At 42.9% G+C, this 26,164-nt stretch overlaps 1 protein-coding gene across 2 annotated transcripts; it reads left to right on the plus strand.

Moving 5' to 3' along the window:
- The first annotated feature begins 1,488 nt into the window (after nucleotides 1-1,488).
- Nucleotides 1,489-11,629, plus strand: ar (androgen receptor). 2 transcript variants are annotated; one of them, XM_005916498.3, is made up of 9 exons: nucleotides 1,489-2,491; nucleotides 3,544-3,680; nucleotides 3,933-4,049; nucleotides 4,197-4,340; nucleotides 4,474-4,680; nucleotides 5,271-5,415; nucleotides 6,320-6,450; nucleotides 6,600-6,751; nucleotides 10,423-11,629. In XM_005916498.3, exons 1-9 carry the CDS (start codon nucleotides 1,614-1,616, stop codon nucleotides 10,585-10,587), a joined length of 2,076 nt encoding a protein of 691 aa, XP_005916560.1. In that variant the 5' UTR covers nucleotides 1,489-1,613; the 3' UTR covers nucleotides 10,588-11,629. The 2 variants fall into 2 exon arrangements, with proteins under 2 accessions (XP_005916560.1, NP_001273265.1); NM_001286336.1 differs by having other exon boundaries at nucleotides 1,509-2,491; nucleotides 4,197-4,343; nucleotides 10,423-11,052.
- Nucleotides 11,630-26,164: the final 14,535 nt, after the last annotated feature.

Below are 26,164 nucleotides of genomic sequence, written 5' to 3' on the forward strand. Positions count from 1 at the left end.
ATAGTCGTGAGAATTTCCAGCAATGCGTGGAGGGATTTCTAGTGGTGGTAAGTGACTTAGTTAATTCATTTCTTAATTTTAATATTTCACTCTTTGTGTTTAGCAGCTTTAAATTCGACATTTTTGAAAGTAATGTTATATCACCGCTCATTGTCTGCTAACAAGGTTAAGGTTAGCTTGATTGTTGCTGATGTAATAATAAGTGAATACAGAGGAGCTGTTGGCACTGATACATAAGGTCAGCTTTCAGCATTAATCATAATTTTGCAAATCAGAAATTTAGTTTATGGTTAAATTAATAAAAGTTGATGTGCTCAGCAAGTAATACCAAACCTTTTCATTATATTTATTTTAACAGCATCTTTAGGTTTTTACATAATTGTCCTGTAAAACAAATACAGCATCATCCTGTAAAAAAAAACGTTTACAAAAACTACAGGGCAGGCAACCCTGCTGCCAATATTTTTACTCTAAATTTTACAGGGTTTTTCTTACAGTGTTCATTAAGTCTTTCACTCTGCAAAGAGGAACCTAAAACAAGATGAGTGCACAGATTTTTTTTATTTCGCCAACTCAGTACGATAAACCATATTTCTGATTAAAACCGGACAAAATTATCTTGTCTTGTCCTGCAAAGCACAACATTTTTGATAGGATTTTCTCATTTCCCATGTGCCCACCCTGAATGTGAGTGTGCGCCACTCACTCCCTCTTGTGTCACCCCATTAAAAAAAGGGTCTGCCTAACTTCTTCTCCTCCTGCAATCCAAAAAGGAAGCTTTCCACAAACGCCCCAACCCAATCCAGACCTTTTCTATATACTGGGTAAAATTAATTTGCAGTCCCCAGTTCCTGTCGTGTGCTGAGTCATCACAAGCTATCCAAAAATAAATAGTTGAAAGCACTGCGTGACTACCTATCAGAGCCTCCACTGACCACCCCATTCTTTTTAGTTGTTATTTTAATATGGTTTAAACACATCAATGATTGTGCATTCTGGTTTGTTGTTAACCTGATTCTCTGTGTGAATCAGACCGACAAACACAAGCAAGCTTATATAACTCTAAGTAGGAAAACAAACTACTGCACAGAGTGCTTGCAGAGAAACCCGACGCTGAGCCTGAGCTACACATGAAACGTACTAATACATGTAATGATTAATCGCGGCTATGCTCTTGAGACGCCATTAGATTTGCACGTAAAATAGTGAGAGGCACGCAGCTGGGTTTTAAAATTGCTAAAAGTTAACCTACACTGGGTTCATTAATCACTGTATAAAGAAGAGTCTGTGCGAAAACCAATTCTCACTATGCTGGTGTTTCTCTTTCTTTGTTTTTGGTTTTTGGTAATTCGTGAGGTGAATTTTAATCCTGCGTTGAAAAAAAAAAAAGAAAGTTACTATAAAAGTGTCGAAAAGCCCCCGTCATTTGTAAATCATACCGGCGGGACGTCCCTTCCCCTTCGTAACTTACGTCGACGACTGATGTGCATTTCCCATCCGCTTAGACGCACGAGAGTAGTGTCACTGGGTAGGCGTTTTCTAGCCTGGAAAGTGTTGTTTTGTTTGCTCGCCGCGCACCCAGTGCACTCTAACTCCGAGAACCGGAGCCGAAAATGTCCTTTCACTCGGTTTTGGAAGGAACAAACTCTTTAACGATGAATGAAGGGGATCGGTTGGATACCACCATCTATGCGTGTCCGGCTTATGAGCTCAGTAAAGCGGTGTCGGTGTCTTTGGGTTTGGATTCGGTGTCTTCTCCGCCCAATAATATGAACCAGAGCTCCAGCAGCGCCTTCGCAGAATGCGACTCCACTGTGGCGGATACTTCTCGGGGAGTGCCAGAGTTGAGAAGGACTGGAAATATGAACTCCGACAGCAGCCTGCTTGTCCTGGGTGACAGCAGCCTTAGAGAGGACGACTTTGGAGAAGTGTGCCAGGGCATACAGCAGGTGAGCTGTATGGATCTGTTCGGATCGGGCGAAATGGACGGTGCGCAAACTGTGACGCGTGGCTCGGTGATATCCAGATACGTCTGCAGGGAGTCAAATGTGTTTATGAACCCCACGCTGGAGCTGCCCGCGACCCCTCAGGTGGCCGAGGTCGTACCCTTAAAACCACCTTCGTCTTACTATGCCAGTTCAGACCTATATAGGGATTTCCCACCGCAAATGTGGTGCGCAAATGAGCGCGCATACATCGACCGATCCCAGCCTCAGCCACAGCCACAGCCACAGAGGGGAGAATCAGGGGAACATAATTTTTTGTGCAAATACTGTAATTGTGGGCAAGCTCCTCGCGGAAACAGGCAGGAATGCCGCTGTATCTGGTACGGTAGAGGTGAGAAGGGTGGCAAAGGTGGCATGCGAGCGACGGCACAAGGATATGGCCAAATGGAAAGTTACCCAAGTGCGATTCCTCAGGGGCAAAGCACTTTCTCCACTATCAAGAGCGAGCCTTCGGTGTGGATGAATTGCACAGATCGCAGTTTAAGGTAAAGATCAGATTCGAATGATTTGTTTTGTGTGCGTCAGGTCAAAAGCCCATTCATACTGAGTACAGTACATTCAGTATTACCGATCCCTCCCATCTCTCACACGTTTCTTTAATGAGAAACACACAGCATGAGCATCGTGCCAGTAACTGCGCTCAATGCAGTCGGGCTTTGGTCATTTTGTCTTCTAAAAGGAGTGCTGTAATGAGTTTAGGCGTAAGTTCGCAGATGTTTAACGGTGCACTGTCTTTCCGGATTTCATGCTTAGTTTCTTGACGTTTCTGTGAGAGCCACAAAGCATAAGCTAATTGGATGAGTGTCAGCACAAATAAATCAAAGGCAGCGAACACGATTGTTATATATCGCTATCAGCCATGACTTCTATTGATACTCTGTGGAGTCCTGAAATGTTCAGCAGCACTGAACCCTTTGTCCTCCAACAGCATGGTGTGGGTTTTTTTTTTTTGTTTGTTTTGGCTTTCTCTAAATCATGTTATAGCATGCAGCTACAGCAACTTAAAGTTTATCCTATTCTTAAGATTTTCCAGAAATGTCCTTATAAGCCCTGGGACTGCAGCAGTAGGAAATGTATCAGTGTCCCTATAAAGAAGAGATACAGCACCTGTTGCTGTTTCTGCTTCTAGAAAGAAAACCTTCTATTTTATTACAAGTTACGGATTCATTAAAAAAAAACTTCACTCTGGCATGTGCTAATCACAACTTTTACTTTGGAGCAAACTGACTCCCTTTGCTGACAAATTGTCAACCACATGATGGAAAAAATTTTAATTTGATTGGATTTTAGGGAATTGGCACGATAAGGCTCAGTGAAGGCAGACCTACTAACCCAAAACCGATAGCGTCTGTGTGAGTGCTTTTTAATGTCTGCTGCAATTCTTCATCAGTGTCTTCCCTCAGTTTTTACGGTAAAAGGGTTTAAAAACTGAGGGAAGACACTAAAACAACACCATTGCGTGCGTGCGCGCGCGCGCGCGTGTGTGTGTGTGTGTGTGTGTGTGTGTGTGTGTATGTGTGCGTGCGCGCGCGCCCAGGCATGAGGATTTTTTTCCAGGTGTGTATCTGTCAGAAAGGAGAGTGTGTCAAGTGTGCGGAGATGACGCCTCGGGTTGTCACTATGGAGCAGTCACCTGCGGCAGCTGCAAAGTATTCTTCAAGAGGGCCGCTGCAGGTGGGTGCAACACACACACACACACACACACACACACACACACACACACACACACACACACAATTACTCACGCACTGATTTTAATTTCTTACACCCACTTCCTCTCTCCTGTAGACAGGGCACAGTGACCCTGACATTATGAGGTCGAGTTATTTGTTATCAGTAAACGCCCACATATCGTTGCTATGAGTGGAAGCCTAGGCATTGTTGAACTCGCACTCCTCATCCCCCAGCACTCTTGTGTGCCTCCAGGTAAGCAGAACCACTTGTGTGCCAGCCGAAACGACTGCACCATCGACAAACTGAGGCGGAAGAACTGCGCGTCGTGTCGCTTAAAGAGATGCTTCATGTCGGGAATGAGCCTTAAAGGTGAGCTACCAGAGACGAGGAAATAATGAGACATAAATAAAGGAAAGTATTTTGCAGTTTTAAAAAAATAGGTCAGCATGGTCAGATTCCTTACATTTATTAGATTAGAAGCCCTCCATCTGAATTCTAACAGAATCATCTCTCTAGGTCGCAGGCTGAAGGGAACCGGGCAGGCGAGTAATGGAGAAGAGGAGCAACAGCCAGCTAGCTGGGGACACGGAGAAAAAGAAGAGAGGGCAGCGAAGAAAGATGCAGTCTTGGAGTCCAGAAATGCAGCTGTCAGGGCTCAAGGTGGTAAGGATTAGTTGCACAGAGCTCAAATGTCACGTTTATTCAACGCTAAATTTACTTTTGCCAGAAAAGACTCGATCTTGCCACACTTTCTGCTTCATGTTGTTTTTACATATCTACATATCTCGAGCAGCTTCCCAGGCCCTGGTTGCGGCCATCCCCCCACCCCTGCACTCCTGCCTGTCGCTGCTCAGCATCCTACAGGCTATTGAGCCAGCACTGGTCAATGCCGGGCATGATCCTGCCCAGCCAGACAGCCCCGTGTCCTTGCTCACCAGCCTGAACGAGCTGGGAGAACGGCAGCTGGTAACCGTGGTCCACTGGGCCAAGGCAATACCAGGTAAACTAATCTGAGCCAAGGTAATTAATTCCAAGTAGCTCTTCCAGAGAATCTGGTAGGGAGCACATTTCCATGGCTGCTTCTGTTTTGGTTTCTAGTCAAACATACCACTTGCATTCCTTGTTAAGCAAAACCCTGAAAGATCAGACTTGTAAACAACTTTGACTAAGACAGTGGATGGTAAATGGGCAGTTTGAGAAGAAATAAGCGTAATTCAATCAAAAATGACATTAGAATTCCCTGCGGTTTGGATGAGCAGTACCACTGTTAGGAAATGTATTTAATCTGCCAGCACTGCGCAAGGCCTCAGTATCTAGGTCAAAAGATGAGATACCTTTCCAGAAGTTTGCGCTGGTTTATTGTCCATGCAAAACAAACAAAGTTGTTCAAATATTAGCCACTAGAGGGGGATGTTTCCCATTTAAACAAAAAAGATAAAATAGAGGAAGGCTGAGAATGGCCATCATTGTATCCATGTTTGCCTCAACAGTTATTTACTTAAGCCAAATCAGCTGATTTTTTTTAAAAATAATAAAACTGTGAATGCTTAACCCTGAGGAGAGCTTGATAACAGCGACTTTTGTTAACAGGGTTTCGGGACCTGTATGTGGATGACCAGATGTCACTGATTCAGCTGTCATGGATGGGGGTGATGGTGTTTGCCTTAGGCTGGAGATCCTACACGCTGACTAACAGCTCTATGCTGTACTTTGCTCCAGACCTGGTTTTCAATGAGTGAGTTTCAGCAAATATTCAATTTAACATCAAACAACGAATTCACAAAAAAGGAGACACAAAATCTTTATCAAACTAAGAAACGCGAAATTATCACTGTGGCATGGGGTTTGCTGCGATGCCACGAGACTTCACTTGTCATCGTGAAATGCGATGAAAGGCACGGTGCGACACTTTTCTGGTGTTTTTCGGCAGGAGGAAAACAAACAGCGAATGTCTCTCCGGGCACACCAGCAAACCCATCACTTTGCATTTGATAAATGCGGCTGGCGGAGGGAATCGTCTCAAATGCTTTGCTCTTTTTCATCATCGCATAACCATTCATCAGTGTCCAAGAACTTCCACTCTGACAAGTTTTAATTTACACTCCAACCTCACCCCCTCGGCCCCTTATCAAAATGTTTCTGACACCTCAACTCCAGCCGTGTCTTTTTCTTTCTACTCCCAAAAGAAACCCAGACAACAGAGTTTGTGTCACAAAAATCACTGCACATGAGTCCCCCCCCCCCAGGCTGTTATCAGTAAATTGTTGTGTCAAGAACAAAGAAGGTATGACGATGTTCGCCAACTCTCATGGCAGCTCTGAATTGGTCAGTGTTTTGCGTGACGTTAGCACTCATTCTGTCTGTGTTACACCCATGTCACTCTATTAGGCTGCTTCTGACCTGCATAGTAATGGATACGCATGCCCTTGTTGCTGACCCTCATTTTTCAGTGCCTCACTGTCGTTCTCTATTTTCCATTATCCATCTAACTCGTTTTTTCTCACCTCTGGTGCCTTTTTTCTCTCCTTTTTTCCCCTTCATGTCCCCAATAACTACTCCTTTCTACATTTCTCACTACGTGACCCTCCTCCTGCGTCACGCTTTTTTCCCCCTTTTTTCTTTTTTATCCCTCCTCACAGCCAGCGGATGCAAGTGTCCAGCATGTATGAACACTGTGTGAGGATGAAGCTACTATCCCAAAGGCTGTGCATGCTCAAGGTTACCCAGGAGGAGTTCCTCTGCATGAAGGCCCTGGTCCTCCTCAGCATCAGTGAGTCACCCGGGACCATGAGTAATGACGCGAATGTCAACTCAACATGTGAAATACAACTGCAATAGAGTACAGCCATACTTTAGAGAATTGATGGGCTGGATAAAGTCTGTGAGAGTTACTGTTGTGTTCTGGCTTTGTGGTCACAGTGCCAGTGCAGGGCCTGAAGAGCCAGAGTTGTTTTGACAAACTGCGGACCTCCTACATCAAGGAGCTAGACCGTTTGGCCAGCCACCACGGAGAGACCACCCGCACGCAGAGACTGTTTCAGCTCACGCAGCTGCTGGACTACCTCCAGTCGGTAATACACACAACCGCATTCCAAAAAATGCACCATGCTGTGACACTGGACATGGATGCACATGTCATTTTTTTAGAGTGAGCGCAAATCACTTGTATTTTTATTTTTATTCCTATTTATCCCCTTCGTATATTTTATTTATATTTGTCTCTGTATTTATATATGTGTGTGTATGTGTGTGTGTGTATATATATATATATAATATTCTGTAACTGTAACTTCTGTCGGTGCCATGCTTTTTGGAAATCGAATTTCCCAGAGGAACCCACCCGAGGGATTAATAAAGTTCTATCTTATCTTATCTTATCTTATCTTAAAATAATGCTCCTTCCTCTCGCACAAAATGACAGACACAACACTATACAGGCTTGCAATACAACTGTAAACTTATTATGAACACACAAGCAAGATTTTTATTGTTTTAAAATTTCACGGCTGGATTCATTCAACCGAGTCTGTCAGACATTGCATTTAATATCTAAGCCCTTGTTTTCTCCACAGGTTTAAGCCTGTTATTTTTTTATTCTCTTTTAGCTACTGTGTATCTGTGTTTCGGATTATATGATAACCTGGATTTGAGATTTGCTTCCTTGAAACGCCTAATCCATAACAGCCTACCATGATAATTAACAATTATAAAAGAATAGTGGTGCCAGATGCTGCTGTATTAAAGCCAATAAGATGATTTCCATTTGTAGATGATTTATATGGACTGAAGAATAACCCAGACACAGTAAATGAACTGCTAATTACAGTCATGTGAAAAATAAAGTTTAAAGAGGCCTTTACTGCTTTGTGAGTAGCTCTGTGAAAGCGTTCATGTGTGTTAACACAATGCCACAGTCTTCCCAGGAGTGGACGTCCCAGCAAATTTTCAAACCTCAGTGAGAATGTTAAATGTTAAAGTTCATGGCAGCACAATTAGAGAAAGACTGAAAAGGTATAGCTTGTTTGGAAGGGGTGCCAGGAGAAAGTCTTCTCTCTAAAAAGAACATGGCAGGATAACTTAATTCGAAAAGGTGCAACTGAATATTTTGCTTCTGGAGATTTTGAGAAACAATGTTTTCAACGTCAAAAAAATTCAACTGGAGATGTTTGGTCATAATGCATAATTTTGCAGCCGGAGGACCTGGACACATTGCAGTGATTGAGTTCAACATGAACTCTTCAGTATACCAAAGGTTTCTAGAGTCAAGCACCGCAACAAATCTCTAACAGAATGGCTAACAAAGAAAATAATCAAGGTGTTGCAAAGGCCCAGCCAAAGTATAGACCTTAACCTGACAGAGATGGTGTGGCAGGACCTAAGCAAGCTGTGCTTAAACAATTGCCTGCAAACCTCAAAGAACTGAAGCAATGCTGCAAAGAACACAGGGCCAAAATTCCTCCAGAATTATGTGAGAGGCTGATAAAGGTCATACAGAAAATTATTATTTTGAGTTATTGCTGCTTAATGTGGTTTTACAAGCTACCAAATTATGGGCTGTTTTCACATGACTGAATACAGAGGTGGAAAAAGTACAGACTTTCTTTACTTAAGTAGAAGCACAGATACATTTGTTAAAAAAACAGTAAAAGTTGAAGCACTGAAACAACTTTACTCAAGTAAATGTGAAAAAGCATTTTTGGACAAAGGCAACTGAACTTTGCACTATAATAATATAATAAAATAATGTTAGTACATGAGAATACCAATGCTATTGAATCTAGAGTCTAACTTTAAGAAATCCACTCAGTTTCAATCTGTTGTGCAGTGAAAGGGAATTAAAAGTCGAAACTACCTAATATTTTCATGCAACACAAAATGAGTTTAGCTTAGTTTGTGTTGCAGGACATTTCACAACATGAAAACACATAATTTATCAAAACATATCATATGCAAATCCAATATGTGTTTAAAGTGAAGCTTTAAATTTGCAGTTTATCAAGTATTACTGAGCAGTCCTTACCTTCAAACCTCTCTTCTTCCTGTCTTGTCTTTCTTATCTTAGCTGATAGAAACGTTGAATTTGAAATTACCACCTTTTAACCACCAGAAAACCAAAAAACATGTCACTTCCTTCCTGCTTTGTCCTCCTCTGCAGCGCTAGCTAGATGCTGTACCGTGTACCGTGAACCTGCACTTCTATCGGTCCACTTTAACCCCGAGTGTAAATGCTATAAATGATCATTTTAAAACAAAAGTAACGAGCCTGTTTTGAAAATGTAAGGAGTAGAAAGTTCAGATATTTGTTTAAAAATCTAGTGAGTAAAAGTAAAAAGTTGCTAGAAAAAGTATTAAGTATAAAAAGTATTTGTACTTCCTTACTTCCAACTTCTGACTGAATTTGACTGCATCTGACTGCTTTTTCTACTCTCACTCAAAACACTTTTCACTACAAGCCACATGTACCTATTCACACACACAACACTTTAATCTGTGGCCATAATTTTGACTTGATGTCATAAGAGTAGTGTTAAACCTCGGAACAAATGCATAAGCAATAAAAAAGCAGGTTCATAAGATTTGCCTTCATATGCGCGGCCATGCAGAAGGTTGATTAACGAGTTTCATTGTTATTTCTGTCAAACATTTGTGCACATATATACCCAATACCAGCAAAATCAGCAACACCTGAAAAGATTTTTTAAAAGCGCTTTTTTATTATATTTTAACAAAATATAGAAAGGTCAAGTTGTGCTGTGACCTTCAGTAAAAAAAGAAAATGGAAAGATTATGAACCAAAAAAAAGGCATAAAAGTCCAAGTCCAGGCATTTGAGGTAGATTTGAATGAGTAATAAAAGGTCTTTAATTTAGTTTAAATTCACCCTAAATAAGACACACGCTGATAGCCATCAGTGTATTTAATGTTTCTAGATTTATATTCTGTTTATTTTGTTAATAATATTTTTTCCTTTTTACCTCTAAGCCGTAAAAGACTGACGTGGTATTGTAGGTACGCAGGTGTATCTACTTAAAAACACATGTAGTTTTCCTGTTACGACTTCTCGATGTGCATTTCTTGCATTTTTATTTTCTTTTTATTTGGTGAACTTTCTTTTGTTGTTGTAATACACACTAATCACTCATCTCATCCTTACTGAGGTTTAGGAGGGGGAAGTGTGTTGATGTAGATGTGCAACCACTAGGGGGTGTAAATGCACTACTTTTAACCCTTTTTAGGATTTTTTTTTTCTTTTTGTACTTTTATCTCAATGATGAGAACAATTAGCTATCAAAGGAAAAACCCCTTACATCATTATATGAGTATGACCAGAAGAGTTAAAGCGCTATGTGGAGAGGAGCCACAACAGATTGAGCCTCCTGTCTTTCACTGTGGATTTACCTTTAAATGCTCGGCTTTGTGGCTTTTGAGCTGGAGGGCAGCCAGAGATTGTCTGGAAGGGCCCTTTAGGAAGAAGATCAGAGTTGATGAGGACTCCTTCAGCTTTGCCCTGTCTGTGGAGCTTAGTGTCACAATAAGTGTTATCTCCTAAAACCGCCTCTTAAGCTGTGCCATGAAAGTCTCGTTTGTTTTTGTTCATTCGTATTATTATTTGGGCATTTTTAGTCTTTATTATACAGGGACAATAGACAGCATCTACATGTTTTCCACATTACATATTTATTTATCTCTTTGTTTCTAATAACCCCAACACATGTATGTATCATGTTTGTCTCTTGACATAGGTTGTGAGGAAATTACACCAGTTCACCTACGATCTGTTCATCCAAGCTCAGTCCATGCAAATGCACGTCAGCTTCCCAGAGATGATCTCGGAGATTGTGAGCGTCCACGTGCCCAAAATCCTCTCTGGGATGGTCAAGCCCATCCTTTTCCACAACGCGGCCTAGTGAGTGAGAGTCTCCAAAACTGTCTTTTCATCAGCCACACCGACCGGAAAGAGTTCTCAATGATTTTTACACTTCTGTCCTGAGAGTAGGGTGCAGTCAAGGTGTAAGCAGATGTTAACAGAAGGGCAGACAGCACATTCTTCCAGTCTAATGTAGTTTGATTTCATCTTCTCACTTCTTCTTCTTATTGCCTGTTTGAATGTATCCCGCACATACACAAATGCTTTTCGGGGGCTGATTAAAATACTTGCATGCATTTCTGTCCACATACTAATGGTGAACCTCATGGCATGTGAACTTCTTCGGCTCTTCATGTGGATAATCACAAACTCTTCTGGGGCGTGCGGTGCAGGGGGCCAAGTTTGAAGGCAGCACATCCCGGTAGCTTGTCTGTGTGCATTAGCATGACATTTTGAACTAGCTATTTTTCACAATGAATGTTACTGTGTGCACCTGAGATGAAAAAAGGAAAAAAAATAATAAATCAGTGACTGACAGTTAATAAGCGGTTGTGACGTTCATGCTTGGAAGCAAAGCTATCTGGCCCGGAGGCATATAAAAACATTTTTTTGACAGCTGTCATCATCTATTAAAAAAATATCGGACTATTACTAGATTTCTGTTTTGTCAAAATGAAAGCACTTTCAAGGTGCGACTGGAGCGCCACCAATTTCAAATGTATATTTATCCATTTTTGATGCCAAAAAGGTCACAGCAGTCACAGTGAAGGACGTAATTGGACAAAATGACTCCATTAGTCGAGAAACACCACGGGTGACTTTATTTTATTTTTTTTTATCAGGAAAAAAAAAAAGGTTTTTCAGTGCCAAATATTATTAAAGTAAAGTTTTTCCACAGTGGACGTTTCATACTGTTGTAACTTTTCTACAGTTTCCTAAAGTGTTCTTTGCAAATGTTTTGTTGTGTATTACCATGTAATCCTCGTAGCTTATGACAGTTTTTGCTAAAGGTCCAGCCAAGAACCCGCTCTATTGTTGCAACATTTACAGCTTGACATGTAATAAAACAAAATAAAGCCAAAGTCTGAGTGCATACCTGCTGGGTTTTTCTTTTTTGCTAATCTCATTGTCTTGATAATTATACGGGTGAATATTCCAGTTTTTCCCCTCCGCCTCATTCAATTCAAGCCCGCGAGGAGTTTAACTGGCTGAGCAGGGCGAACGAAACATCAGGCAGACATTTCTACTACTGCATTACCCACAGTCGGGATTATCACACATTCTCCATCCAGTCAAGTAATACATTACAGCAGAACACGGCACAGAGCTGGATATTTAATAGCAGGCCTGGAGGATTTCTTTCATCAGTTGAGCCTGTCTGCCAATCAGTAACTCCAGCCTTTCGCTACCATCTAGTGGCGGCTGCGATAACCTGCACCAGTGAAATGAAACTTGGAAGTTGTGTAGTAGCACAACATCTGTTGGATCCATTGACATTTGCTTTGTAATGTAATTGGACACGGGTTCACTCAATGTTTGAGTGAGGTTACCATTAAATAGACCGAGGCACGAGAGTGGACTTGAGTGCATTAAAGAGTAACAGCAAGTAAAGGCTGCATGAAAAGCATGATTCAGAATTGAAAAACTTAATATAAATGTTGAGTGTAGGAGCCTCACATTTAACCAGGCTGTGATGTTGAAATAACTGATTTAAAAAATGTTTTTCTTTCCTTTTCCAGAGAAAGACTCAGGTATGAGACACTATAAACAGTATATATAAAGCATTTACATAACGTCTGTAAGTCTAGATAAACAATGAGATTACTTTAAGAGCTGGCTCATTTTAGTTACGTGGTACATTTGAAAGCCTCATCCATAAAAACGAGCTGTCTGGGTAACCTCTGCCGCCATTTTTAGTCCCATTTCCTGAACCACCTCTTTCAGCAAGTATTTGTCCCTCTCATAAATGAATCGGAGCTGAACGAAGTCGGGATTGAAAGACACGCTGAAATATCACTTATTTCTAAATACGTCCCTTGCTCGGCGTGCCCCTGTGGCTTCCCTTGAAGGGAATTGCATCTGGTAGGTTTGCAATGATCAAAAATGTATGCGCTGAAGTCGACATTTGAACTTAGTTTGGATTCCATTTGATTTTTTGTGTTTCTCCGAGTCTGTTCCGCATCAATATTACATGTCTGCTCTGAGAGAGGAGGGGATTTTTTTTTCCCTTTCGGGTAAGGACGACCACAGAAAGCGCAGTGACTCTGACCACAAACAACAAAAGTTAAAACTATTTCCTTATGTGTAGAAGAAGGAAAGATTAACACGAGGAAAGACAAAAAGGGCGCCCAATTAAAAGAGAAAGGGCGCGCCGAGCTTGACCCCAAAGTAACTGAACACCCACAATACCAGAGTGGTGGGGAAACGCGCTTTGCGCTTGGTACAATACTTTCTTTGCCAGAGCTTATATAAAACTCAAGCGATAATGTCTTTAACACCAGGTTACCGCAACTCAACTGCTACGGTGACCGGAAACCAATTAGATGGTGGAGGTGGTAAGATGACACCCCTGAATGGGGTGTTTCAGTGGCCTATCTAATGGAGGGTGATTCCTACCCAAGCACCAGTCCATTAACAACCAATTAACTTCCTATTAATATTTTACCAGACAGGGCCTCTCATCCTGACATGTTTTTAAGGAGCTTTTCCCAGGAGTGTTTGAACATGAGCAGCTTTTAGCGCAGCATAAAGAGGCCTGTGTAATGGGCTGGAGGAGGAGGAGTGGCAACCTGATAGCACTGAGAGCAGAGGAGGGGAGAGAGGAGAGGAGACAGACTTCTGCAGCTGGTCTGCCCCGAGCCGAGCCAAGCCTGAGCAGGGCCAAACGTACAGAGAGGGTGTAGAGGGGGGTTGCAGTGATAGGAAATCCACGAATTTTGAGACTGTGACACCACATCAGACATGATGAGTAATGATCTTGAGCGTAAGCGTGTTTTATCGGTTAAAGATGTCAGCGATGAGCGTTTTTGCTGTTTGGTCAAAAAAGAAGAGAAGGGGGGAAAAAAAAAGGCTGAATAGCAGTTTTGCTTCCAGGACCATAAGTGCTTCTCACCATCACGCGGTTCATCGTAAAATAAGTCTTAAAGAGCAACATTCCTGCTACCGATCAGCCCTAAACTTGCTTTATGCTGCGTAACGCTGGTTTTTGTGGACATTTCAAACTAGTTCAGGGAAACTCCCTGCCTTCAGAGAAGAGGGAAGCGAGAGAGAGAGAGAGAAAGGCCATTATGACTATAGCCTGCAGCTACTCCCAACGGATAAGGCATTTGTCTTCACTTGAAAGTATGATTTATTTTTCCAGCAGTCAGAAGGGTTATGTTTGTCACCGCGCACTGAAAGGACTTTTGGAAATAGCAGCAGAAATGGGGAAAAAAGAATGTCTGCTGGTTTTCTAATGTAGTCTTGATGTTTTCTCAAATGCTTCTCCCTTCTATGGTTACATCGCCTGCGATCGCTTTCAGTCTTCATTAACTTTAGTTAATCATACTGAACCTCGCGTCTAATTTATCAGCGGGAGCGTTTAGTGTGTGTGAGCTGATGATTAAAAGAAAGACGGGTATGTGGGAAGGTGGCGGAGGGGGGCTGCAGGGGGGAGGAGGCGACGTGGTTGTATCAGGTTCCTCCACTGGGTGTAGATGTGGTCTTAGATTTCTCTCCGGGCTGCTGATTAGCCGTGCGTACGTGTTTGCGTGCGCGCGTGCTCAAGTGCGAGCGCGCGAGCTGGGAGTTGCACCGGAGGAGGAGACGAGAGGAACTTCGGCTTTAATTTCCCCCAGCTCCAGATATTACACCCCCGCGCACTCCTGTTTTTATTGGAATGGAGACCAAAAAACACCAAGTGTTTATGATGCATTAAAACATGGCGGGGAACTTGAGTGTGGAATTGTAAATCTATACGTTTGGCCCAGTCTCTCCAAAGCGAGCTTAATTCTTTTATCGAGGATTTTGGCGTGTTTTACAAAGACTGATGATTGTAGTGCTCCGTGAAATCATGTTTATCATCTTAATGTGGAGGACAGAGGTGAGAGAAGCAAATGGAGGCAGAACTTTGGAAATAAAATGGGTTGTGGTTGAAGCACAGAAGGAGAGAATTATTCTGCATTCCCCTAATGGACATTTGAACAAACAGATAGGTGAGGAGACCACATTACATTCTATTAAGACCACTTTTGTTGTCAGTGAACTGTTAATGATGTACAAAGGGAGTTTTGCACCTCTCTCCAGGACACTACGAGCTTTGTGTTTCTCATTATTCTCAGGAAAACGCCAACAGCTTTTATACCTGGAGACACATTAGCTGGCTCTAATTAGAGCAAATATTCTTCTGGTATAACAGCGGTATTGCCTCACCAATCCGGCAGCGATTAGCTCTGTGTTTTTCTGCAGGGCTGCTTATTCATTCCCGGCCCCTCTCCATCTCTCATTCTGATGTTTTTTTCTGTCTTGATGATTGCTTTCGCCTCTTCCTCACTCTTTCCCTCTCCGCACTCAATTTACGTCTCGTCTCTCTCCGCCGCTCTCTCTATCTCTCCCTCCCTCCATCCTCACAGCAGGCACGGAGCACCGCTAGCTGTGACAGAATCACACTGCCTGCCCATGCTCCACACACCTCCCAAGTTCATTATATCTGTACACACAGGCCATCTCTTGTAGGCCCTCATACCGCCTATGTCCCAGCCAAATACAATGTGACAGCGCCGCCAAAGCCCTCATTTAGGGCCATCACAGGACAGATTTCCCCTTCCAAGGCTCCCGTCTGCAGCCTGATAGATGGTACCCCTGCTTTTTTCTTGCGCGTGCATGCTCCAGTGTTGTTATGTTGTGGGCGTGCACACAGTTGTGTGTGCTTTTACATCCCTACATTCATCTACGTCTGCACCTGTGTTAGTCTTTGTGTTTGCAGCAAGCCTGACTTAGAACAGCAACGTTTCCCCTGTCAGTAGTAATCGCTGAAACAATGTGTTATGATATTACCGGGCTTTGCTTCTACTTACTCACACGCAGTGTTTTTATATCTAATGCACTCTGCATACGTTGTTCTGATTTCGCGCTTAACTTTCAGAGCGCTGCTCAGTTTTAAGTGCACGCTTCGTGCGAGACCCTCCATTCCTGTGGCGTGCTTATTGGCGCACCCTTGGGGCGGGCACATATCTAGTTCGGGGGGGGGGAATGCTGCAGCACACTTTAGTTGGCGTGCACACTTTCTGGTATCTTGTCTTTTCTTCCCTCTGAATTTTAGACTAAGAGTGGCCGCCCCGGGCATCAGTTCTGTGTCATACTGGGAAGGTCAAAAACAGACACACACACACACACACTCATAGATTTCGAATATCTCCATCAGCCCTCAGAGGATCAGATTGTTTTACGGGAAATCATGTCACGGGTCAAATGATTGAATTATTAATGGAAGTGTGGTGCAATAACAATCGGCCCTTGTCTATTATGATTCCAACGTGATATTCACAGGCCCCCTCTCAGCCTGACTTACTATGTTACAATCCAAATCCAATAATGCCGACTCGGCAGAAGAATGTTTCCCCTCCTCCTCCTGCTATTGTTTCATCAGTCGAAGAGCGTCTTTAGTCTGTTGAATCCACAGGCACGAGTATTTCCAAGTCTCTCAAACCATATCGACTGCCGTGCCATGTTTCCAAGGTTAAAGCAATACATTTTCATCAAAGGAGTCATGGTAAAGTAATCCGTGATGTAGGACTCTTTCACAACACGCTGCTCTATGAAAAGTGTATGTTTTTGTGCATACACTGGGTCTAATACAGTATGAGGGTGCGTAATCTAGCATTCCTTCAAAAAACTCTAATCTTTGTTCCTTTTTGCGGTGCCAAATATGGATTTTGTTTCTGAGCATAGCTGGAAATCAACCAAGCAAATCTAAGGCCTATTCATGATTCACATTATGGAAATGAAGGCAGACAATTCGGTATTCCCGCATTTGCATATGTAAAGATCCACACTCTGAGAGGTACAAGTATTTTAACCTAATTTGAAGCACAAGAGATTCAATTGGAAGCAATATGTTGGTTTTATGATGTTTTGAGAGGGGCTCAGTGCAAGTAGAAGCACTTCTTATCATTTTCCCTCGGGCCTGCTTCTCACACAGAGCCGGTATGGAAATGCATGTTCATGTAGGGAAAAGGGGAGGGGGGGATGGTGATGGATTCTTGACCTCGACTCAGGAGGATTTCTCGGGTCTGTTTTGAGAATGACCGTAAAGCAACACGGGGGAAAGAGACGTTAGGTCAACCATTTCGCATTTATTATCTGCTGGTGCCAGAAAACACAACTCTTTTAGACATCCTAAACATAGCACACTGGACACATGGGCTGACAACTTCACTTAGGCAAAGGAAATCAAGCAGGCTTGTTAATGCAGCTGTTGAAAAGAGTCCCATTAGGAGCAGTCACTCCTTTGCTTTGTTTTTTAATCATTTGTTCTTGCCTTTTCATTGTCTCTCCCTATTGGGTATGGCTGTGGGGTTTTTTTGTTTTTTTAATTTTTAAAAAAGAGAGAAATGAAACATGTTCCCAAACATTTAATGAAGACATCTCTCTTCCTCTTATGGCTCGGAAAAGGATATCACAGAGAATAATATAAGAAAAGAAAAAGAAAAGTTGTAATAGGTTTCTTGGTTTCATGTTCCCCAACAAAGGCGCAGGCATGTCTAGCTTAATCAAGCTCGTTTGTGTCATTATGCATTCTCATTACAGCTTAACAGAAGTTTCCCATCTGGAGAAGCAATGTCGCTGTTTACAGTCCTCTCTTCCTCCCTTCTCCTCCCATTTCAAACCCCATAGACATTCTCCGAGGCCTAAATGAGCTTGAAGACAAAAAGAGCACTGTGTAGCGTTACACGGTTCTGTGTAGAAATGAGCTTTTTCCCTCATTATGCTCCTCATTTTATGGGAATAGAAAACAAAAGAAGACATATGTAATTACAGCATGAGCAAAGCATAAACATGCCACATACAATGAGGCTACGCTCTCGGCAGCAGGCTAATTGTAACTTTGCCCTTCTCCTTCAGTGCCTGAGTTATGCGATCGCTCACTTCGAGACCCAGAAAACACGCATATGTGCTCCTAAACACGCACGTACGCACCCATGCTGTGCGTGTGCGCCCGACCGAGCTTCACTTTCAGTTTCTCAAAAACGGGGACAATTCCCAAGGTTGTTTGTGGTCTTTATTGCTTTATAGAGAGGCACGTGGCTTTAATGAGGGTAAGTGACACTGCAGCTATTTTGTCAAGCACGTGATAGTCATATAGTTATATCTTCTGCACTTTGCTCAAATAAAATTTTGTTTTTTTTAAAAAAAAGATTCTGAAGCAAGCAGCATTTTTTTTTTAGACGCAAATAGCGTTTGAGATTGCGACAGGCCATGTGTTAAAACTACTGTAAAGAACTTGCCAGTCATAGCCTTAAAGTCTCCTCAGGCAGTTAAAACCACAACACTACAACCATGAATGGCATCCCAGCCTTGGTCCACACACACATCATTCCACACATTACTCCCTTCAGCTCCCCTTTTGATGTGTCAGAGAGAGAACTAGCCACTGTTCCACTGTTTTTTTATTGCTCACACAGCAATGTGCGTGTACATATATGACTCTGTGTGTGTGTGAGAGAGAGAGAGAGCAGCAAAGTGTTTGCTCTTCAAAGGCAGCAAAGGGGTGTGCTACTTAAGGCCTATTAAACCTGGAGCTCTGTTCATTGTGGCTGGGAGAGAGAGCACTGCATGCTGAGGCAGACAAAACGGCAAAGGTGTACCTTTGAACTGGAATCATGTGGGAGCTCACATTTTCACAAGTGCTGCAGAACAGAAAACAATGTTTTGGAGAGTCCCCTGATATATGGTGTGTGTGTGTGTGTGTGTGTGTGTGTGTGAGTGTGTGAGGTGTGTGAGTGTGTGTGTGTGTGTGTGTGTGTGTGTGTGTGTGTGTGTGTGTTTGTGTGCTAAGGACCAGCTAACAGAGAATCTGTTATGGCTTTGCCCCTGACGGTGTGATATTACAATCTCGCAGTACATAATCCAACATACTGCAACTTATTAAAATATGACCATAGCAGCTCCCTGAGGGCTACGATACCTCTTCACTCTCTCTCTCTCTCTCGTTCACTCTCTCTCTTCTCTCTCACCCCTCACCCACACACACACACACACACACACACACACACACACACACACACACACACACACACACACACACACACTGGTATACATTCCTGTGGCACACATGGGAACGCACTGTCCATACTTCTGTCTCACTCTCTTTCTCTAATAGCACATTCTGTAGACCCAAGCTGCACTGTGGCTCAGCGGCTGTTAGCACTGTTACCTCACAGCACGTCACTCCTGGGTTTGAACCTAGCGCTGGTGCGGATTCATCTGGGGGCTCCATTTCCGCCATAATTAAGCCAAGATCAATATTTTCTCTGTATTTGCTTAACTAAGGCTCTGGCTTACAGCTGGAGTTTTGGCACTTCGTGATGGTTGCCTGTTGCTCCTTAAACTCTTTTTTGAATAATCTTTATTTTGTTATAAATAATTTACAGAAAAGAGGCACAAAAAGTACAAATATGACAGTGGGAGTTATATCATTTAACAGCATGCAAACTATTGTTCTTGGGAACGCTTGTCAAATGTCAAATAGTATAAAGCTGTCCTGTAAAGTGATGCTAATACATTTTTTATACAAAAACATCATCATTTCAGTCCAGAAAATCCTTACATCACTCTGCATTTCATCATTAGTTATTATTAATCTCTGTCTTCCACAGTGTGTCTCTTGTCTGCCCCTCCTTGAGCCTGGTTCTATTGGAGGCTTCTTCCTGTTAAAAGGGAGTTTTTCCTTCCCGCTGTCGCCAAGTGCTTGCTCAAAGAGGTCATTTGATTGTTGTTGTTTTCTCTTTATTATTGTAGGGTCTTTACCTTATAATATAAAGGGCTTTGAGGCGACTTGTTGTGATTTTTGGCTCTATATAAATAAAACTGAATTGAATTGTGTGGGAGCAGTTGCAGAAGAGAGGCATCACTGCTCACAGTTAGGATGGGTTAAATACATAGAATCAATTTCCCCTAGGGGGATTAATAAGGGAAAAAAATCCAGGCATGAGCACACACTTTTATTTAAAACTGCATTTGAGTTCACATCCCGCCATGGGAAGATAAATGTCGCCAACAAATCAATACTCTGATGGAGTTTCGTACTTTCATTACACACCTCTTGCTGCAGCTAATTGTCCCACAAGGTGAAGAAAGGCATGCCTCAGGAAGAGCATACCAGTGTATATGTTACTCAATATCACTGGATACAGCTGATAAGCATATCAGACACAGCTCTCTCTGTCAGGAAGCAGGAAGGAAGTGAGTCAGACGCACCGAGTCTGATCTGTACCACAGACTGCAGTTTATGTATAGGGAATCTAAAAAACAGAGTGAAAGAATTATCATAACCTGCAGGGTGGTTTGTGCAAAGCAAAGTTTGGCTGGATTGATTTCCAAAACTCATTCCAAATAACAAGAAGCGAGTTGAGCGCAAGGGCTGCAGTAATGATAGATATGCCCGTATTGGATTCTTTTATAGAGTGGGAGTGGAGCACTATTGTTAGATCATAATTCAGACAACCTGCTTCTTTCAACTATGGTGGATGAGTCTCCCAGGAGGGTACTGTTGTAGTCATCTGCATTATGTGTGTGCTTGCATGCTCACACATAATGCATCCACATCCACCTAGACACGCACATGCACACACACATTCTGTGGGCTCATACAATTTTGGTGTTCGTGCAGTCCCCAGGGCGCTGAGCAGGACAGGAGATTTATGTTCTCTGTCGTCCAGACACGGTTCTCCCAGCTAGCTCCCCACTCATTAGAGCTCCTACATGGTCATACGTGTTACTCTAACAAGCTGAATAAAGCCTCCCTCCAAAGCCTGATGGATTCGATGGGTGGAGTGAGTTCTCCTCATTGCAAGAACCCCGAAGGAGACGTCACAATACACGAAGCAGCGCAGCAGCAACTTATCTCCATCGAAGCGGGGGGGGGGGGGGAGAGAAGGACTACGGTGTTGTTCAGCCATCCATCATGGTTATACACATTTATTAGGACTTAGTGTAATGATCCCTCCGTGGACATGGAGATGCACTTAAATTAAAATGTTTGGTTTGCGCTGTGTCGTGTGTAAAACTGAGGCGAGGAGCCCTGTTATCACCGCTACGACTGCAAGTGAAGCCAGAGAGCGTGTTTGCTAATCTCTATAGTTACCAGATATGAAATGAGTGTTGTACTCATTCACTCCCGGTTACAGAGACCGGAGTAAACATGAAGGCCAAATGAACAAACAGATGAGTTGTTTGTGAACTGCTCTGCTCACAGGGTTTATCAGTATTGTTTCTAATCCACCTGATAATGAATCCAGAGTCTATTTTGCAACCCGTGCCTGACTGGTCATGGTATGTGCACGTGTCTTTGTGTCTCTGTGTGTTTGTTGATTACAGCAGAGCTACTGATGTATCTTCCAATGAGAGCTGTTCGCATTGGTGGAATTGATTGCAACGTAAAAAGAGCTGTGCTTTGTTATAAATTTAATTTCTTCTGAAAGCTCGGGCAATAAGCGGTAATATTGCTGCCAATGAAGCTCATTTCATCTAAGTCTGCACCCTGGGATTTAATCAAAAATCCTTTAGCTGTTCGCTTACAAGTGTTGAGATCAGGCTCTCCACTACAGAGGAATACATTATAATGATTTCTGTATGGGAGATATATTGCATGTTCTCATGCTAACTGCTGAGGCTCGGATCAGGAAAATGACTGACCAAGCCACAGTTAATAATCTCCCACTGGACTAGTTTTTTCTTCTCTTTTTACAGCCAAGGCAACAAAGTTGCACACAGGTGAAGGTTGCAATGAAGCAGCCATTAGTTGGTAAAGCGAGATGGGAGACAACCAGCTAAGCATTATTTACAACTTAGTTGGCGTAAGACGGGCTGAAGAGATGCCCCTACATGCTCCACACGGCCCATATTTCACACACAGCTATCAAGAAGTGGCAAATAAAATGTCTGCAGTCAAATTTTACAGACCAGTAAAGTGTAACTTAATAAAGGCGGTGAAATGCGTGGTGCATTGACTGCCTGTGCAACAACATAGTGATTCCAGAATGATGGAGGATGCCATTAACAGCATCATTAATGAGCCAACTCAATGCCTTTGTAATCAAATGAATCCATTCAACGGCCTAACTTATTCAAACAAACAGCAGGGAGTGAAAAGAGCGGTGATAGCACAGCCACAGCCGGCAGTGCGTTCCTCCCAAGCCTTTACTGATTAATCGCGCTAGAATTTTTGCGCGCTGGGTCATTCACCTCAGCAGTTCTGGCACTGAGAAGGACTTGGATGGCTCTTGGAAAAAGCGCTGTTTATCATCGCACCAAGAGCAGGCTTTTTTTTTTAATGTAGCACAAGTCAATTCATTCATCCTAAAAGTGTTTGAGTTGGCATGCGGCGCAGGTTTTTAAAAAGATATTTAGTGATCTGGGGAGAGTTTCACTTTTCTAACGCAACATCCAAAGTAAACCTTTTTCACTTCCAATGATAGTGGATCAGCGCGGCACAGACAGAAAGCCATGCCATTGTAAATTAATCAGGTTTGTGGAGGAGAAAGAGGAAGAAAGCATTCCTCAAATGAGACAAACCCCAGCCCCAGCTTGATGCCGGCAAACCCTGGCTGTGTGATATGGCCAGCTTGCATTCTAGAGCCAAGGCAAATTTAGAGCTGATAAAGTTGGCCAGGTCTGTTACAGAGAACCTCTGCGTTATCACAGCTCCGGCCAATTATCTGTACAGATTCCTCCACTTGTGCGCTTGTCTATCACTCCAGGGGCACAGATGAGAGCCAATAAGTATGTAGGAGTATTTTTCTTTTAGGGAAATAACATTAGAGTCAAGTTGTGCCTTGGCTGTGTGACTGGGATTCCACCACTGAGTCACTGTCAGATTTGTGCCTTTTTTTCACCTCACTGGGGAATAGAGTAAGGGAGACTGTTGTGTATGCAGTCTCTGTACAAGCTGCTCTGTCTGGGGGGACACCAAGCCAGCCTGGCTGCCCGGCCCCTTCATAGAGACAGTGCTGGGTTTAATTATTCCCAGCTGTGCTTCATCTCCCTCCCCAGCTGGGCTCTGTGTCCCAGTGTCCTCTGCAAGTATGCCACCTTCAGCAAAGTCAAGGTGAGACACAAAGATGAGTGTACCCACACACAGAGCCGGTGCTGGGGCTCATTCAAATCCACACAGAGAGAATCTCCCCTGCATAGAAGAAGAGAGACAAAGTAGCATGAATTCCATTTGGGACAAAGGTTTAATTTAGTCAGCTTGCAGAAGCTGGCATTGTTCTGCAGGCTCAGTCAATTTGAATTATAACAACCCAGTTTTACATCAAATTGCACTTAGAGGAGTGTTATGTCAATATAAACAAGTGTGGCCAAAGTTATACCAGATGAACTAAAATAATATTTGGAGGTTTGTGTAAATTCCTCTACAGTCAGTGACCGCCTGGAGTCGTTGACACAAAGACATCTGCAGATCCTTTCAATCCACCTTCTCTACTGCACACACGTTTTCAGCTTTTGCTTTTTTTGTGGGCGCTCTCCACCTTTAGTCTGCTCCAAGAAAGTGGAATGCAGCTCAATAAGGTTGAGATCAGCAGACGAGGATTTCCCGCCTACACGTTTAAGGCCGATTCCGTTGTGTGCTTCAGCATTGTTGTCCCGCTGAATTGTGAAACGTCCAATATGTTTTGATGCGTTTGGCTCAACCTGAGCGCTCAGAAATCCCCCCGCAAACCTCTGCATTTATCCTGCTGCTTGCAGCGTCAGTGAAATCATCAACGAATACCAGCGTACCGGCGCTAGTGGCAGCCGTAATGATGACGGGGGTGCTTTAATCATGTCGCTGTTCTTTTTCATCCGCCTGACAGAGGTGAAGTTTTGTTTCATCAGACCAAAGAACTTTGTTCCACAACACTGCCTCACTTTTGTACATTTTTGTGAACTGATGCTTGGCCTATCTGTTTCTGAGTCTTACCAGATGTTGCATGCCTTCATCCTGGAGACCATCGAGGACTTGTGCAGCCATGAATGTTTTTTTTTTCTGAACTATTCAAATGGGTTGCCATTTTCAAGTTTCTTGTGTGCACAGGCTTTTTTTTTTTTTGTAGAAGGAAACCAACTGTTGATTTTACCTTTGATATCTCTCTCTGACAGATTCTGCCATGTTATCTCATCTTACTCTCGCTCTCTCTCTCTCTCTGAGCCACTTCGGAGCTCTTTTATGCATGAAGGAAACTTTGAATAAACACACACCTGGCTCAAAGGGATATTGTGGCAGTTTCCAATTACTTTTGAATCTTGCCGTCTGGGCACCGTGTGGTTAAAATAGCTATATCTCCCACACAGTTTTTTTTTCATCACTGACACAAACCCACTCAAATTAATGCTGAAATTATTTCATTTCAAATTAAATATACAGAATCTCAGGGAGAAGGACGTGACAAGTGGAACTATCCAAAAAACTTGTATGTTGTTGTGCTTTAATTTCATTTCAGTTTCATTTATATAACACAAAATCACAACAACAGTCACCTCAAGTTGCCTTATACTGCATGGCCCTATCTAGGTCCTATAAGACCCTACAATACTACAGAGAAAAGCCCAACAATCAAACGAACTCCAATGAACAAGCGGTTGGCAACAGTGGGAAGGAAAAACTCCCTTTAAACAGGAAGAAACTTCCAGCAGCAGCCATCTGCCACAACCAACCAGCTAAAGTTGAGGAGACTAGATTGCATTACTACAGAAACACAAGTGAGAGGATGTCAGGATAAAATGCTGTCGTTTTTATCAGAGAAACCATTTCCACGGGTATGTCTCCATGTTTTTAAGAAGAGCCAGAAACACTATCATTGCTCTAAGTGTACCAAAAACATGGTCAGTTACTCTTCCAGGTGTCCTTTACCGGTCCTTTTTGCAGCCTGTTGCCATGGTACAAAAGTTTTTAAAATAAAGGTTGAATTAAATTTGGTCTACTTTAAATAGCTCGCCTAGTATTAATGCTGTAAAACTGAGTAGTTGGATTTCACAGAGTTGGATAAATAGAAGGAAAACCAGGCTGATCATACCCCACCCTCACCCATATCTGACTTGTATTAATCTAGAGCTCTACCTCATATTGGGGAATCCCATAATCATCCAAAAAGAAAACTGAATTAACAGTGTTTTCAAGGATCTCAGTCTCAGAACATGAAGTATTTTTTTGCTAAACCAGCATGTTACCGAGTTGCTCTTGTTTCCGTGAACGTGGCCTGTGCGGAAGGACAGCGACGCATTAATCATGCACACTTTCGCGTAAAACAGATGTGATGTGCTGAGATAACAGAGCAGCGATGCCGCATACTGTTTTCAGAATGAGACAAATGCTTATGAAAGCTGTCCCTGCGTGAAGCTTTTGCGTGACCACCACTCTGGCAGTTTTGATTGAATCCCAATCTGACTGAGTTTGACTTGGTCCATCTGTGCGACTGTCCTTGGCCTTGGTTTAGGGTTTTGGGATAGAAGGGAGGGGTGTAGAGTTATCACACTGAGAGGCTGTTAGGGTCATTACAACCCTCTGCTTCGATATTTCAATTTTTTCCCCTTTTTTTTGATGGGAGCCAAATGTTGTGCTGGAATCCCTGTGTCTGTCTGTCTTTGTTCCTGTCTCTCACCATCCTGTCCAGGGCTATGCCAGCACAGCTGTGAGCGGCAGCGTGTAATAAAAGTCTAATGCGAGCAGCTGCTGGGGGTTTAAACTGTAATGAGATGGTGTGTGAGATTACCACACTTCGCTAGTCGCTGAGAGAAAGCCTGGCACCCCTACAACACTGTCCCCCCCAATGGTACAATTACACTTTAGATATGGCTAATAGAATATCCACACAACGCCTGTAAGCAAGATGCATAATGAGCTTTAGCTCTGCCTCTTCTCCTTCTTTTTTATCTGTCTCTCCATCTCCCTCACTCTCTCTCTCTTATGCCCACAGCTGCACAGAACGTCCACCCCCAAGGAGCTGCTGTAAACTGTGAGGGGCTGATGTAGGAAACAGAGACAGTGTTTTTGAAATCAAAGGCACGCCTAGTCAGAAGATTCCCACAGAGGGGGACAGTTTTTTTCTCCCCCTTTTTTCTCTTTTCTGTTTTTTTCCAGGGTCTGATCGCTGGAAACACAGTTTGCCTTCTTACATCAACCCAACAAATAATTCAGGCCTCAAGTCATGAATAGTTGAAAGCCCTGTGTCAACTTCATTAGTCATCACGGGGGAGTTGGTGGTGGAGGATGTATGCATACCCACATGGTGCCCATGCATTGAATGGCAGGGTTACAATAGAAAGGAGGCTTGCTTTAGGTCTGCTGTGGAGCCTTTGTTACGAGCTACTTTATTATGCAAAATCTTTTTTTCCCCACTTCTCTGTTATTGTCTTGCTTATTTTTCTCTTCTCTTCTCTTC

The sequence above is a fragment of the Haplochromis burtoni genome, unplaced genomic scaffold (assembly GCF_018398535.1).
Source record: "Haplochromis burtoni strain Fernald_Lab_line unplaced genomic scaffold, NCSU_Asbu1 Contig_19, whole genome shotgun sequence".
Lineage (NCBI taxonomy): Eukaryota > Metazoa > Chordata > Actinopteri > Cichliformes > Cichlidae > Haplochromis > Haplochromis burtoni.

Coding starts and splice junctions, on each gene's coding strand:
- ar (NM_001286336.1), top strand. CDS start 1,614: ATGTCCTTTCACTCGGTTTTGGAAGGAACAAACTCTTTAACGATGAAT. Junction 4,344..4,473: donor AGCTGTCAGGGCTCAAGGTG/GTAAGGATTAGT, acceptor TATCTCGAGCAG/CTTCCCAGGCCCTGGTTGCG. Junction 6,752..10,422: donor TGCTGGACTACCTCCAGTCG/GTAATACACACA, acceptor CTCTTGACATAG/GTTGTGAGGAAATTACACCA.